This window comes from Labrus bergylta, chromosome 10 (genome assembly GCF_963930695.1).
Source record: "Labrus bergylta chromosome 10, fLabBer1.1, whole genome shotgun sequence".
Classification (NCBI taxonomy): domain Eukaryota; kingdom Metazoa; phylum Chordata; class Actinopteri; order Labriformes; family Labridae; genus Labrus; species Labrus bergylta.
In genome coordinates, this window is record NC_089204.1 from 9312668 (window position 1) to 9327219 (window position 14552).

Here is a 14552-nt window from a genome sequence, read left to right on the forward strand (position 1 = left end):
CTCTCATTAAACATTCTGATTTCTGCAATGAAAAGAAGACTTGCTTAACTAAGTTGTTTTTATTCTTCTCTGCAGTATGCTAACCCACTTTGTTTAGTCTGCCCTGTTGTTTAAAAGGTGAGCAAGGTTCATTGTGGATGTACTCAGCGTTAATCTGTTTGGTGGCTGTACACAGCTGAGCAACTGAAATCTGGTCCCAGTGCAACAGAAAGTGTCATGGATGTTTTTTTTAGTACAATAAGGGTTTTATTTTTTGGGATCAAAGGAAGACTTGTGATTTAGTCAAAGTGGTATAGGAGAGAACTTTAAAGCATTGAATAGCTGCCATTTGAACGCATTAACCTTTCATTTATTCTTTGTGGCTGAGCAGATAAAAGGGAGACTGGATCTGCTGAAATAGATGGTAAATTGTTCCATTTACATCCGGCCTGTTCAAGGTTTGCTGTGTTATTTGTGTTTTCTGCTCACAGACAAGGAACCAAGAGCTGCTTGTTGTCTTAGTCGATGTTAACAAGGTTAGTCCAGTCACTGCTGCTCGGCTCCGAGAGAAAGCTCCATTACACAACAATTAAACTCTGCAATTTGTAGAAGCACAAACAGCTACTTTCACTCAGGAGAGTCAGGGGAGAGAGAATATTGAGCTTTTTTTTTTTTTTTATAGGTACATTTGATTCATAACTTTTGCCTTTCAACTGAATACATCCCTATAAATAATAAACTGAAAAGAAATAATGAATGGTGCATATCCCAGCAGTAGAGCATTGGGTTGGCAAATGCGAAAGGGCAAATGTTATCAACATTATGCCTAAGATTAATTCTTCCTTAGGCGATTAATATCTTCCTTATCAGATAGTAAATGGCAGAGTTTCCCACATAATTGTACATGTAGGGGTCACATTTGTGAATTCCTTAGGCTTAAAAATGTGGACAGAAATGTTTTCGGTAGCTGTCAATTAAAGGCCATACACTGTATGATAGCTACAGAAACGGCCCTCTTACGTTCCTGGATTTCTCGACTCTGCAAGGCTGGGATCGAGGGCCAAGGAGTGGGAGCACTCACAGAATCAAACAAACTGGACTTGGCTTTGCTACGGTATGGATTGACTTGCGTGAGTGCGCCTTAAATTGAATGAGCTGTGGAGATCAAAACTATTTTTGTTTTTGTTGTTTTAGTATAAGAATTACCCAGTTGGTGTATTTTAGTTATTGTATAAAAATCAGAAAGTCAAAAGTGCTTGCTCTTCTTTGGCATGGACTGGAAATTGAGTTTGAGAATAAAAGCAAAGAAACAGGATTAAAATGTTAGATACAGCTTCGACACCAGTGCTGCTACTGGAGAGGAGTAGTCTTCTCGCTGGAGTTTTGTGTGCACTGATATATAATTCCCAGTAGGTACATATGAGTGTCTGTGGGTGTGCATATGTTATTGGTGTAAGTGTGTTAAAGGGAGATTGCTACTGTTTGCACTGCAGCAGAATGGACTTGTATGCTGTCTTTTGTAAATCTATTCCAGGCACAATGAGCACATTGCAGCCAGTGAGGCAGCTGTACACACACACGTCCAATTAGTGATATTTAGCAACCACACTCACCAGGTCTTACTGAAAGGGCAGAATATCACTGCAACGAGAACATGTATGTGAATCTTAACAGTAAAAAAGAAGGTTATCCACTCAGCACTGACATGATAACACAGGCCTGTTAAAACACATAAACTGTCGCATTATATAAGTGACTGTAATATTCTGAGACTGACTTGGTTATCTGTTGCTTATTTGCGATAATATTACACTTTCAGCATCCTGGGTAATAACCCAGGGATTTTGCATCTTCTCTTGTTGTATACAGCTGTGGGATTCAGAACAACAGGACCCACTCGTATGCACTAAGTAATGGTCATTGTGTGATTTGAAGCTGAATAGGCCTTTAGCCTCCACATTCTCCCCCACAGCAACCTGTTGCCTCTACAATGTTGTTATAGTCTTCTAAGAGCTGTAACATGGTCAAATCCAATTAAACCTTCAGACGAACAAACAAGGACACACACACACACAGAGTCATAACACACACACACACACACACACTCGAGGGTGAGGAAGTTCTCTGAAGGGAGATTATACTCACCAGCCTGAACATTTAAAGCATTAAAAGTGATGGATAAAAATGGCCTCACTAGATTAATCTTTTTTTAATAGCAAACTCTGTAAAAACACTCAATTTGTAACTTGAAAACGTTCAAATTTACAAAATTGCACCATTTTTATTTCAAGTATCATATAGTAACATGGGCTCCATACTATCTGATTTTTAAAATACATATATACTGTGTATGTGTGTGTATATATATATATATATATGTTTAGATTAAGCCAATACTATCTTAGCAAGGAGTCTGGGTTATCTTGAGGATGGATCACAGCCCCTAACCACAGACTTACGTACGACCTGCCCCCCACTCTCCTTGCCAGCTTGTATAGATCATCTGCTTATTCATGACTAGCTCTAACTCAATCACTGCCTTCCACCAGAACTGCAACGAATGACAGCAGGGAAATTACAGTCATTTGTCTCAGTCTTCCCACATCACGTCGGCCCTTCTCTTCTGTCTTTTGAAATGAGAACACCTGTACCTTCCTCTACCCCCTCCTCTGCTTTACATCCTCCTGCTCATTTCACCCCTCTATACTTGTAACGATTTTTTCACCCGTGCCACCAGTAGACTGAGAATCTCTAGGAACAGTTAAAATCAGTCGTTGCTGTATCATTTTGATCATCAGCACAGTCGTTGCGATTTTCTTGCCTGGATACATTCACAGTGATATGGTAGACATTCCAGATAGGCATACAGCAGTTTACCTCTGCATCACCACAGGTGTACTCTGCCGGATGTGAGTTGGGCTGTGTGCAGTGGCTGTAATAAAGATGGGGGTGGGGGTTTAATTGCTGCTCTCTCTCCAGCTACAGAATTGCCACTTTGAGTTGTATTCTCTCATCAAAGAGCTGAAGGAAGATGCCAGCGTTGCGCTTGTGTTTGACATATTACAGTTTTTTTGGATCTCAACAGGGACTTTTATCATGAAGAAATCTACCCAGCTGTGAAGAAAATATTATTTATTTAATGAAGTGTTAATTATCAATAAGTGTTCAAATTTAATACACAAAGATTTGCAGTTAATCATTTATTTGTCTAATCTTTGTTCCTTTACAATTATTTAAACAGCTTTAAAGAGATTCAAATCTCTTTCCTAACAGTGACCTTTTTTAGATAAATGCATTGTAATTATTTTCTTGGTTCAGGTCATGTACTGATGTTAATTATAACTCTTTAGAAAAAACACCTCAAGCTTATTTCTTGCATAGAATGATTAATAATGCCTTTATGATTCATAACTGCTAATCAAACAATGTTGCACCATTCACTACCATTGTGGCCTTCTTTAGTTCACTCTAGATAATGGGTTTACACAACATTCACATAATCTTTGACGGCCCTTTCACTTATCAATATTAACTACTAGATCGTGTAGAATTGTATCACCATCACTGTAAATCATACAATAGTATAAAGACCTTTTTATAATCATCATCACCAAATACTGCTTAAAAACAAAGTGAAAAAAATGATCTTCTTTCTCGTATGCATTTAATAACAATACATCCTTATCCATAGCATTAAGACACAAGTTTGAAAATGTGGTTTAAAGAGACAGAAAAAGGTCAATCCAATGATCTCTTATTATTGATTGATAATTGTCTTCTTGAACAATACAATCCTAAAACAACATTAGACAGACAACAGTTGACATGCTTTGCAAAATATTGACTTTATTATTATTATTTTTCTCTCTTTACATGTTTGCATCAGACCGAGGTTATCAAAGGGCAATGCGGCAGTGTTGGGATGACCTTCAGGCATGTCCCTGCCTCTGAGGGGGATGCTGTTCATGTCAGCATTGAGACAGTCACGCCCAACTCCCCTGCAGCCTTGGCAGACCTGCAGAGGGGTGATCGCCTCATCGCCATTGGAGGTCAGAGATATTATTGTTTGCATTGTTAACCAGAACTTTATTGAAATGTCCTTCAGTTCTTTGCCACACAGACATACTGACTAACTGTTCTTGTTTGTGTTTACAGGTGTCAAAGTGACATCCTCGGTGCAAGTGCCAAAACTGTTGAAACAAGCTGGAGACAAGGTAGTGATACTTTATGAGAGGCCGGTTCGCCACCAAACTTCCTCTTTTGGAAGCCTGGGAACACTTCAGGAAGGGTTTGGGCAGCTCGAGGAAACTGGTTTTATTTCACAGCCAGGGGGCTATGAGGAGGACCCAGCTCCCATCACCACCCTTTCTGACATATCTGACAGCAAAGATATGGACTCCGAGTTTGAAGAGCTGATTGTGGACTCCAAACCTAGCCAGACTGGTGGCCCTATTAGCAGTGTCTCAAATACAAGTGACATCAAGGAGGATTCCTTACTTACAGTAAACCAAAGCCCCAAAAGAACTGTGGCCAACTTGGCCTCTAAGCCCCTTGGTACAATATCACCCATCCTCAACCGCAAGTTAAACCTGGTGGGTCTCCAGTCACCACTAAAACCCCAGCCCAAAGAATCACCAAAGCCCTCTCCACATAAGACTAGTAGTGATCCGGGCGAGGGTGTGCAGCGCCCCAATGTCCCTCCCCCACCTCCCCCCTCTCGCCCCCCTGTGCCACCAAGACCTCAAATAAGGTTGACATCAGCCTCATCAGAGACCAGTCTTTTGGAAAGCGTTGATTCTGTTACATTGACAAACGCTGCAGTTGCTTCAAACGTTTCCACCACCCCTGCTTCTGAAAAGTCTCCTGAAAAAACTCCTGTAACTGGATCCATTGAGGACAAGTCTGGCACTGAGAAAATATGTGTGAAACAGTCTGAAGTGAAGCAGTCTACCAAGGCAGCAGAGTCGAGTGATGAGCTGCCAGTCCCCTCCACTGTGACCACTGGCAACAAGGCCGATCAAGCAAAGGACAAAGCTTCAGAAAGCTCCTGCAGCACAAGGGACAGTTTGGAGGACCATTCCCTTTGGGAATCCCCAGAAACTATGTTTCGAAACCAGACCTCACGCTGGCAAAAGGCCTCTGTGGTGTTTGAGGTGGAGAGCAACCATAAGTACCTTAATGTGGCCCTGTGGTGCAAAGATCCCTTTAAGCTAGGCAGTTTGCTGTGCCTGGGTCATGTAAGCCTTCAGCTGGAGCATTTAGCCCTGGAATGTATGGCTACTTCTTCAGCAGAGTACCAGAGCACCTTTAGGTTGGGGCCACCAGAGCCCCGTGCAAATGTCAGCCGCACTGCGCTACGCAGTTTCAGCACTCACAAGGGCTTCAACGAGAAGCTATGTTATGGAGATGTTACTCTGAACTTTTGCTACTTAGCTGAGGGAGAATTCGACTATCCTGTGGGAATGGCAGAAAGGGAGCGAGAGGGAAGCCTCCACGATGAGGATCTAAGGGAAAGAGAAAGAGAGCATATCTCCTCAGCACCACGTGAGGATTTGGCCTTTAGTAACATGCAGTTAGTGGAGGTCCGTCACAACTTCCAGGACACCCAGTTCCAGAATCCCACCTGGTGTGAATACTGCAAAAAGAAAGTTTGGACCAAGGCAGCCTCCCAGTGTATGATCTGCGCCTATGTTTGCCACAAGAAGTGCCAGGACAAGTGCCTTGCTGAGAATCCCCTCTGTGTGGCAGCGACTGAACGTCGTGGAGCTGACCCTGAAGCAAAATCAACTATAAACAGGGCCACCACTGGAATAACACGCCATATCATTAATACCAGCTCTCGTCTGCTCAACCTTCGCCAAGTACCAAAGACTCGGCTGGTGGAGCAGGTGGCTGATGTGGTGCCTGGAGTGGTGGAGCCCTCACCCAAGCATACCCCCAACACTTCAGACAATGAGAGCAGTGACACAGAAACCTACACCAGTGGTGCAAGCCCCTCAAAGCATTCTGTTGGCACTGGTGGCAGCACTAAACTTGTACGCAAGGAAGGTGGGTTGGATGACAGTGTGTTCATTGCTGTGAAAGAGATAGGCCGTGACCTGTACCGGGGGCTGCCTACAGATGAGCGGTCCCAGAAGCTAGAGTTGATGCTGGACAAGCTGCAGCAGGAAATAGACCAGGAGCTAGAGCACAATAATGCCCTTCTGCTGGAGGAGAGGGAAGCTATAGATGCCCGGCGTAAGGCTCTAATTAGTACTGCACTGGCAAAGTCTGGGGAGAGACTCCAGGCCCTCACCCTGTTGATGATCCACTACCGGGCAGGCATTGAGGACCTGGAGTCAGTGGAGAGCACCTCTCCTTCAGAGCAGCAAGGCTTTAAAAGCAAAGCAGAAGGTCCAGAGGAAGAGGCCCTGATGGGGGCCGAGTTGTATGACAGTGACATATGCAGCCCTGTGGAGGTGCAGCTGTTGGATGACATTACTGAGGAGCAGATCTGTGTGGAGGCACTCCACTGAATTAGACTAGAAAAGAGAAAAAGGAGTGCAGTGGACTTGGGCCTCTAAGGAAAAAAAAAAAGTCCAGTTTGTATTCTGAGATTGGGTAATTTCAGAAGACTGTTTTGAATATCAAGGATTTGGGGTCCAGTGTTAAATGATTCACATGCTTTTTTTTTTTTTTTTTAAGGTGAAAAAAGGGTTGAGGTATTTCCTACTAAAGATTCTTGGTACACCTGTTATTGATGTTTTGATTTGCACAATGTGATGCTGTTTCCATGCTCTTGGTTTTAAAGGGAAGCTTGAGAGCTAGACTAATATCTGCCCTCAGTAGTGCTGCATGTTTATCCTCCAGTTTTGTTTTCCTGTAAGCATTTAATTGAGTTTGCTTTATTGTCTTTGCCATAAGGACTTTAGATACTGACTACATTGTTGTGCTCTACCAGTCTGACTCAACTCTTGTGACGAAAATGTATTGTTCAAATCGTTAGCTGTAACAAGCCCATATGAAGGTGAACTACTTTAGTCTCTTACAGTGTGAATACTACCAGGGAAACGCAGGCTAAGCAGATTTAGACACCCTGCAATCGTTAATACATATCTTGTTGTTTTGAGCACTTTGTACTGTAATACATTTGGATTTTAGAAGTGATTCTCCTTACTCACAAAGCTCTTTGAGATTTCAGCAGATGCGTAAATAATAGTGAAAACTTATATCGTTTGCTTCTTTTTTGTGGTATATTTGTTCAGATTGGTTAGGCCAAACATGGTGGACTTGAAAACCTTTAATTTTTATTTGTCTCTTTCTTATTCCTGTTTTATTCAGAACTACCCAAAAGTATGTTTACTGTTCAAAACCTTCATGTGTGCACTTGGGAAAAGCACGTTATTGACTTATTGGCTGATCTCTTTTCGGATGTTGTGCGGGAGCCCTGATGATGTTATGATCTTAATCATTTATTTTAAGGGTTTAACATTTGTATGTAGAATTTTAAAGCTTCCAAAAGTTGTTATCTGATTAAGTGAAGATCATGTTGCTTCATGAATTGTTTTCTGACCCCAATGAATGTATGTTCAGCCCTTGCTCTGTTTTGTGTATATGCAGCCATATGGCACTGCCTTTCCCCCCATTTCCTTGCAAAATATCAAGCATTAATGTAGCCTGTTACAGTAAGTCTATCATAACCAGTTTGAGCTCCAAAATGCTTTGCTGTTCATCTGTTTTACAGCCTCAGAGAGCCACTGGAAAATAATTGTTTGTGAAGACGGAGTAACTTACCAATGCATGTCAAAAGGAAAGATCTACCCTAAAACCTTGACAAAACCTCTTCTGATTTGCTGTCCATCTTCTTGTATAACTTCACTGTTGTCAGTTGTGAAGTTTGTCATCCAGTACCAATTCCAGCATAAATACATTTCAGTTTGTTGGATGATACTCAGATTGACTTTTATAGCTCTTTCAAAATACCAATAGCAGTCAGTAGATTGTTATAGACAGAAAAGAGACATTTAGCAAGCATAAGTGGACCTGCAGACCCCAAACATGATAAAAATAGATCCAGAATCCATCTACTGGAGAGCAATGGACTTATTTTGTGTACTTACAGTATGAATACGTGCAGGTTATTATTTTCTTGCAACACAAAAACCAATGTACCAACTAACTAATACTTCAGCATTAAACAAAAGTTCAGTATATGTCATCAGTGGGTAGATTTCTCCTTTTAATGTAGCGCTGTTTTGAAAGGATGGTTCACGCTAACTGAAAAAGAGTTGTTGTCACCCTACTCAATGGAAGCAAAGGTACATTTTCTGTACTGTTTTGTGTAAAAGATGTGTTGCTCATATAGATATTGGCTTACTGGCTGCTATACCTGTCAATTCTTCTCATTTCTGTATAACCAGATTTTTTGTGCAATATTTTTGTAAGAAATGAAGTTGATAATCAGGAGTGACTCCCCATGTCTTCAATCTCTCCTCCTTTCTCTTTCAAAATGTGTAGTCTGTATGCCCATTTGTCTGGTAATGTACCCAGTGGGTTTTGGGGACCAATGAGAACCTGAGTGGAGTCTACCCCTCCTTTGGCCTGAGAAGCACTGCTTTTGTTGTTGCTGTTATTACAATGTGCTCTTCAACAGAACTCATAATAACACGCTTCTGCCCCCACGCCAGCTCTAACCAGTGAAACTGCACTTCAAATATCACCGCCCACCACAGCTTTCACCAGGTCAAGATGGTGTTCTTTACTTTTTACTTTTTGTGTATGTGAGGGATGTTATACATGGTTTTTCAGAAGGCCCATGTGATGAAGCTTTATTGTACATAATCTAAATAAACAAGCTCAAATGAACTCAAATCTCCTTGCTTATGTTTCAATCAGCCCTTGCAAAATAACTATAAAGGCACAATCTGTGATCCAACTGTAAAAAACCAACACCACACCAGCAGAAATTAAAGCTTGAGATTTGTAACTTAATGACGACATTTAAGACCTACATGTCACCAGTGGAGTTCAGTTTTTATCCCATAATGTTGATCCATACACAAGGAAAGCCTTTACTAAAAGATCAGTTGATGGTTGTCTTGAAAATCTATTTATTATTATTTGTGATTTTACAATAGAATTGTTCTTTTCGGTTACTCTATTGACACTGGGTTGAGCTCTGTAACATCCTTAGGATATATTGCTGTCAGGCAACACAGCATCACTACTTTGTGAAAAGAGTTAGTTAGGGAAACAAAACTACATGGTTCAAGTCAGGTAAATATCACAGTAAGGTAATACATTTTGTCAAAACTGACAGTTGTTTTCAGGAGGGATATAACCATTGCTCTTGTGGAGTTCGTACCTGTGTTTGACCTTTTATAGCCAATCACAGCGCTGTTGTACAAGCCATTAACACGTTACACAGGCCTCATTACACACCCTTTATCCTAAAACGGCATTAGACTTTCAATTTTCAGGTGGTTACATTTACGGTAAGAAAAAAAGACATTTAGTTTTTCTTCATTATATTCTGATACATTGCTTTAGAACTACATAATATTTCAAAATTGTCTCTTCTCTTTGCAAAAAAAGAAAAAAAAAATGATATGCCCAGGATTTCATAAAATGAGAGCTTTGGGAATCTTCACTCCACCTATGTTGTTCTAATAACCACAATTTCCAGGGTCCTTAGTAAAGAGAGAAAGAAGAGAAGGTAATGTTCTGCATCTGCAAAGTAATTGAAGCCCAATGTTGAGATGGACAGCCTGATTACAGCGTGTCTGCTCCCACATTTCCCTATCACGGAAACTCATTTCGCTGTCTTCACCCACCAAACACAGGCAGTCAGTGTCAGTATTTCTGTTACCAAACTGAAAAGCATTCACCTTCTTGGCAATTTGACATTTTCATGGTACAAATACATGTGATTCTTCTGCTTCATACAAACATGACAATAAAGGAAACAAACGTCCAAATAACAAGAAATTTGGTCCTAATGCACCAAAAGGTAATGGCCCTGTAATCTGTCTGTCCTCACATTTTCTTTCAGTAAAGCATTTTTGAGGAGAAAAAAATTCTTTCAGTTTACATTTAATTGAGAATTTGGCATTCCCACAAGTAAATAAAAAGATAACAACCAGCCATGATATACAGTACATGTTAGAAGACTCAGACATTAACAAAATTGATAACCTTCCACATACAACTAAGTACATTGTAGACCTTGTTAAAAAAACTGCTGATTTTCATGTTTCTGCTCAATTTTTTTCAAATCACAATATAATTTATGTTCCCTTAACCCAATATAGTCCAGTAATGTCTTTATGAGACAGCCAGCAAGTGTGTTTGCCATTTAAAAAAAACACAATATGTGACCTGACCAATAATTATGAACATTACATTTGATCATAACACAATGGACAGTACAGGTTTCTTTGACAAATAAAAAAGGATATCAGTTTGTAGTAAAAGTTAGAGGTAAAGCTGCATCTGACACACACATAATATTCCATTCCTCCATAAAAAATGATCAAGGTAAAATGTCTTTATTGGTCAAGTTAAATAACAGGGAGGTAGCCATGTACAGTAATCTGCACAACTGCATAAGAATGCAGAATCTAGCCAAGAGTCAAGATGGCAGAGGCTCTGGTTTTTGTTTTCAGTGAGAGCAAAGCAACGTAAAGCACTGGTTAAAATGCTTTTCTGGAACAATTCATTAGATGACAAAATATGTTTTTTAAACCTCTATTAGCAAATATCCACATATCTCCATCTTCATTCTCCAGTGATGACGAGCAGACAAAGAAAATTCTTTACACACACTGTATGTCCCTTTCATTTTGTTCTTAGTATTTTTTATTTTCTGGCTGTCGTTGCAATATTAAAGGAAAAAGTCCACTGTGCTGGTCCTCTACATCATTCAGCTCCAAGATTCACTGTAGTGACAACTAGTAGTGTAGTGTGGCAACTATAGGACACAAAGTGAGCACTTACATGCTCAATTGTAAAAAGTGTTCTACTCCTTTGTTGCTGCATGTTTATGTCTGGTATAATCTAAACATTGTTGGCTAACTGATGAGGTTTCACCTGTGAGATAATAATAAAAAAAGAATTACATTTGAAATTCCAGTTGCTAATTATTCTTAAAATCCACTGTAGGGAAAAAAAAAGTTGGATAGAAGGACAGTCTTCAACTGGGTTAAAGCCATCAGTAAGTCAAATATTGTCATTGACTAAACACTGGGGCATCAGTCAGGGTCCTCTGATATAACAATAAATGTTCTGTGATTATATTATTTTTCACAACTAGTCTTCATTTTACAAGATTGTTACTATGAATGATTCCAGTGTAAGAGTTTAAAATTATAATTAGGCAGATGTTACAAAGTGTCTCAAAGTATTTTGCAGAGGATTTTCCAGTTGACCAAAAACACTTAAGTGGTGAAAAACAAACATGTTTTTATTCATTTTTTGTTAATACTTTTTATTTTTATAGATTTTTTTAATACTGACCATATTATAAACACCAAAAACCTGTAAACCGTCTGTGACCATTAACAGTATTTACTTTGTCAATTTTGGAATGCTTATCAGAACTTAGTGTTGCTACATTATGAAGGTTGTCTGTTTTAAATTGTTCTGCATGCCTATTATTTGTTTTTGTTTTTAGGAATTTCTTACAAAGAAAACAAAAAATCAAAGGAAAGGAATTGTGTCCTGGCGTTGAATTGTACACTGACAAATGAGTCCAGGTGCATGAGACAACCCAATTGACTCTTTGTTGGCTCTTCGATTGGTCTGTTGACTCACCAATCAGGGAGCCCCCTCTCATAGCAACCATTGGTAGGCTACTTCCGATTAGGCAAATTTTAATCTGGGCCAAGTACATCGTGGTGAAATTGTGACCTTAATTTTGTCACTCCAACATGGTTAAAAGTTTTTGTTGTTTTTACACAGTTAAAAGGTGTGCTTGGGGGTTCTGCAAGAGTGACATGAGATCCACATCGTAATCCAGGATTTTTTCCCCATGCATGGATATGTAGCATTCAACACAAATTGATGTTGGTGTAATTGACAAAATGTGCACATAACTCTCAATTGCGTATTAGAGGCCCTAATGCCAACATTTAGAGGATATTACAGACCCCCGGCTCCAGAGATCTTCACTGATGGAGTCCAGAGGTAAGTCAGTAGAGGTAAGACAGCTAGCAGTCATCACTAACATCAGACATCTGTCACATTTAAAATTATTTTAACACGTTTTTAAAGATTTCGAGTTATCCTCATACACCCTGTCGTATCTTTGACTTTATTCTTTACTTAGTAGAAGACCATTTTTATAAAAGATCAATGAAATATAAATGAAAGTCCATCAAATCATGGGGCATTTCCAATTGTTCAAAATGAGAAGGAACCTGGCGAAAAAAATTGTTGTCTAACTTACTAACAGTAACTAAGGAGGGCAGAGCTAGACAGTGTGCCAAACCTGGTGAGGATAGGGCTTGACCCAATTGTTTTTGTCAAAGTTTATATTGTAAGACCCACCCCTTCTTGATTTTGATTGGTCAGTGAGGAAGAAGAGAATGATGAGCCATGGTGGTCCAAAGTTGAACTACAGCAATAAAACACAGTTGTCACTGAGGGCGTTTTTGCACACTGAGCCCTGAAAATGCTGAACTGCACTGGTTTGGTTTAACATACTGTCAGTGGACACAGCCCCTAAAGGTAGTAGAATTAAAGTAATAGTTGAATATGGAAAATGTTAATTTGCTGTCTTGCAATTCTGGTAAATGCTTGAATGTTAGCATTAAAGCTATGGGGAAACAGCTCAACTTTTGAGGAGGAAGCTCAAGCCTTTTGAAGTATTGTCATTTGTCATAATTATGGACGAACCCATACAACCTGATTCAGCATCTTGCCTATGAACTATTAAGGTTTTAGTCTGGCTAGCTAGCTCTTTTTCTGTGCCTTCAGTCCCTATGCTAAGCAAGAAGTGCCATCTACTTGCCCTCGCTATGTATTTATCAAAATGTTTTCGTATAAATTTAGCTAAAAAGCAAAAAAGTAAATTTCCCAAAGAAACACCTTTTCATGTTATACAGATGGTTAATACCAAATGTGAATGGACTGTGTACAAGGAGAAAGACTACTCAATAACACTTGACATCATGTGCAACAGACCCTCTTCTACAGCCGTCATTTAGACTTACCATAGCTGAAAAACAACGGTGTAGGTTACAAGAAAATTGTGGCTTATGGCAGAAACCCAGAAAGTAAACAAGTAGTTTTAAATAACACTTGTTGCTCCACATTGATCAAACATAATCAGGAATTCAATTGGGCCAAGTCTGTTGGTGGCTGCAGTCCAAACAGGCCAATGGACTGCTGTGTCATCATTGGTTGCTCAACCTCACTAACCTCCAATTCACGTTTCCTATTTATCAATCTGAAACAGTCAAACACATTGACCATAGGCCTAAAGGAGGCAGTGGTAGGAGGCTTTTGGCCTGTAACCCTTTATTTTGTCAGTGGGTTTCTTTAAAATCCAGCTTTTGGCTCAGGGATGTCAGTCCATTGGCTGTTCGACAGCACAGATTGATTGGGGGATAGAAAGGTAGGGAAGATAAAAGGTCAGAAATTAAAGGTTAAATCTGTTTAATCCTCAGTTACTTGATCAACACTGTTGAATAAATTAACACTAGAATATAAATACAAGATTATTTACTGCAGCTTTCTTCCAGCCATTAGTTAACATTAATGAACTGTAACGGTAAGCTAGCTGGCAAGCTGTAGTTCAGGGTCTCCTTGCTAGAGTCAATCAAGCAATCCTCTAGAAATAAATTCACAGGAAATTCTTGTTTTGAGCAGAATATCAGAGCAACTTGAAAAAGTTGGTCTGACAGAAAAAGACAAATTTTACTTAACTAATATATGTAGATAAAGTGGGTTTTTTGCATATAAATATTAAAACCATATACAATATTTTACGAGTCTAAAGTTCCATTGGCAAATAAGAGGAAGCTTAGCAGTTTCTTGGAAATGTAGATCTATGGGTAAGCGAGATGTTATCATCAGCTACACTTGTAGCAATCCCATCAGTGTGTAGAATGACTCTAGTGCTTTAACTGTGCAACAAATAAATACCATCAAGAAAATAATATCTTTACCAAAATCCAATTCTATGCATTGTTCTTCTTGCCACTGAGGTAAAAAAAAAAGCCCGTATTTGTTCATTTTAAATATTAATTATTTATTTTAAAAACAATACAACAGCAGCTTTTTACCTTTCCTTCTGAAGTTTGCAATAATTCATATGGATTAAAAAAGAACTACGTTCCGTTCTCATAAGGAGGATATTATGTATCTATTTTATGTTTTAGAACACATTCCTCATCTTTTTTATTTAAGCAGCTCAAATCCTACACATGTTAATTTAGCAAGTGCATCAATTCTAACAAGGACCACAAACAGGGCCCACAACCCCTTCTGAAATTCAAATGAACAACAGTAGCCTATTTTGAAATACTACACAATTACCCCATAAAAACCCACGTGCACACCAAGGTCTGGAAATAATACTCTGGACAGTATCA

The 14552-nt window shown here is 39.4% G+C and overlaps 1 protein-coding gene across 1 annotated transcript in view; it reads left to right on the top strand.

Annotated features, from left to right (window-relative positions):
• The window catches only part of pdzd8 (PDZ domain containing 8), a 40229-nt gene extending 31406 nt beyond the window's left edge, over window positions 1-8823 (top strand). Inside the window, exons 4-5 of the mRNA XM_020626642.3 lie at window positions 3866-4028; window positions 4135-8823. Of these exons, the coding sequence (XP_020482298.1) occupies window positions 3866-4028; window positions 4135-6494 (2523 nt within the window). The 3' untranslated portion in view covers window positions 6495-8823. The remainder of the gene's footprint in view (window positions 1-3865; window positions 4029-4134) is intronic.
• The last annotated feature ends 5729 nt before the right edge of the window (window positions 8824-14552 follow it).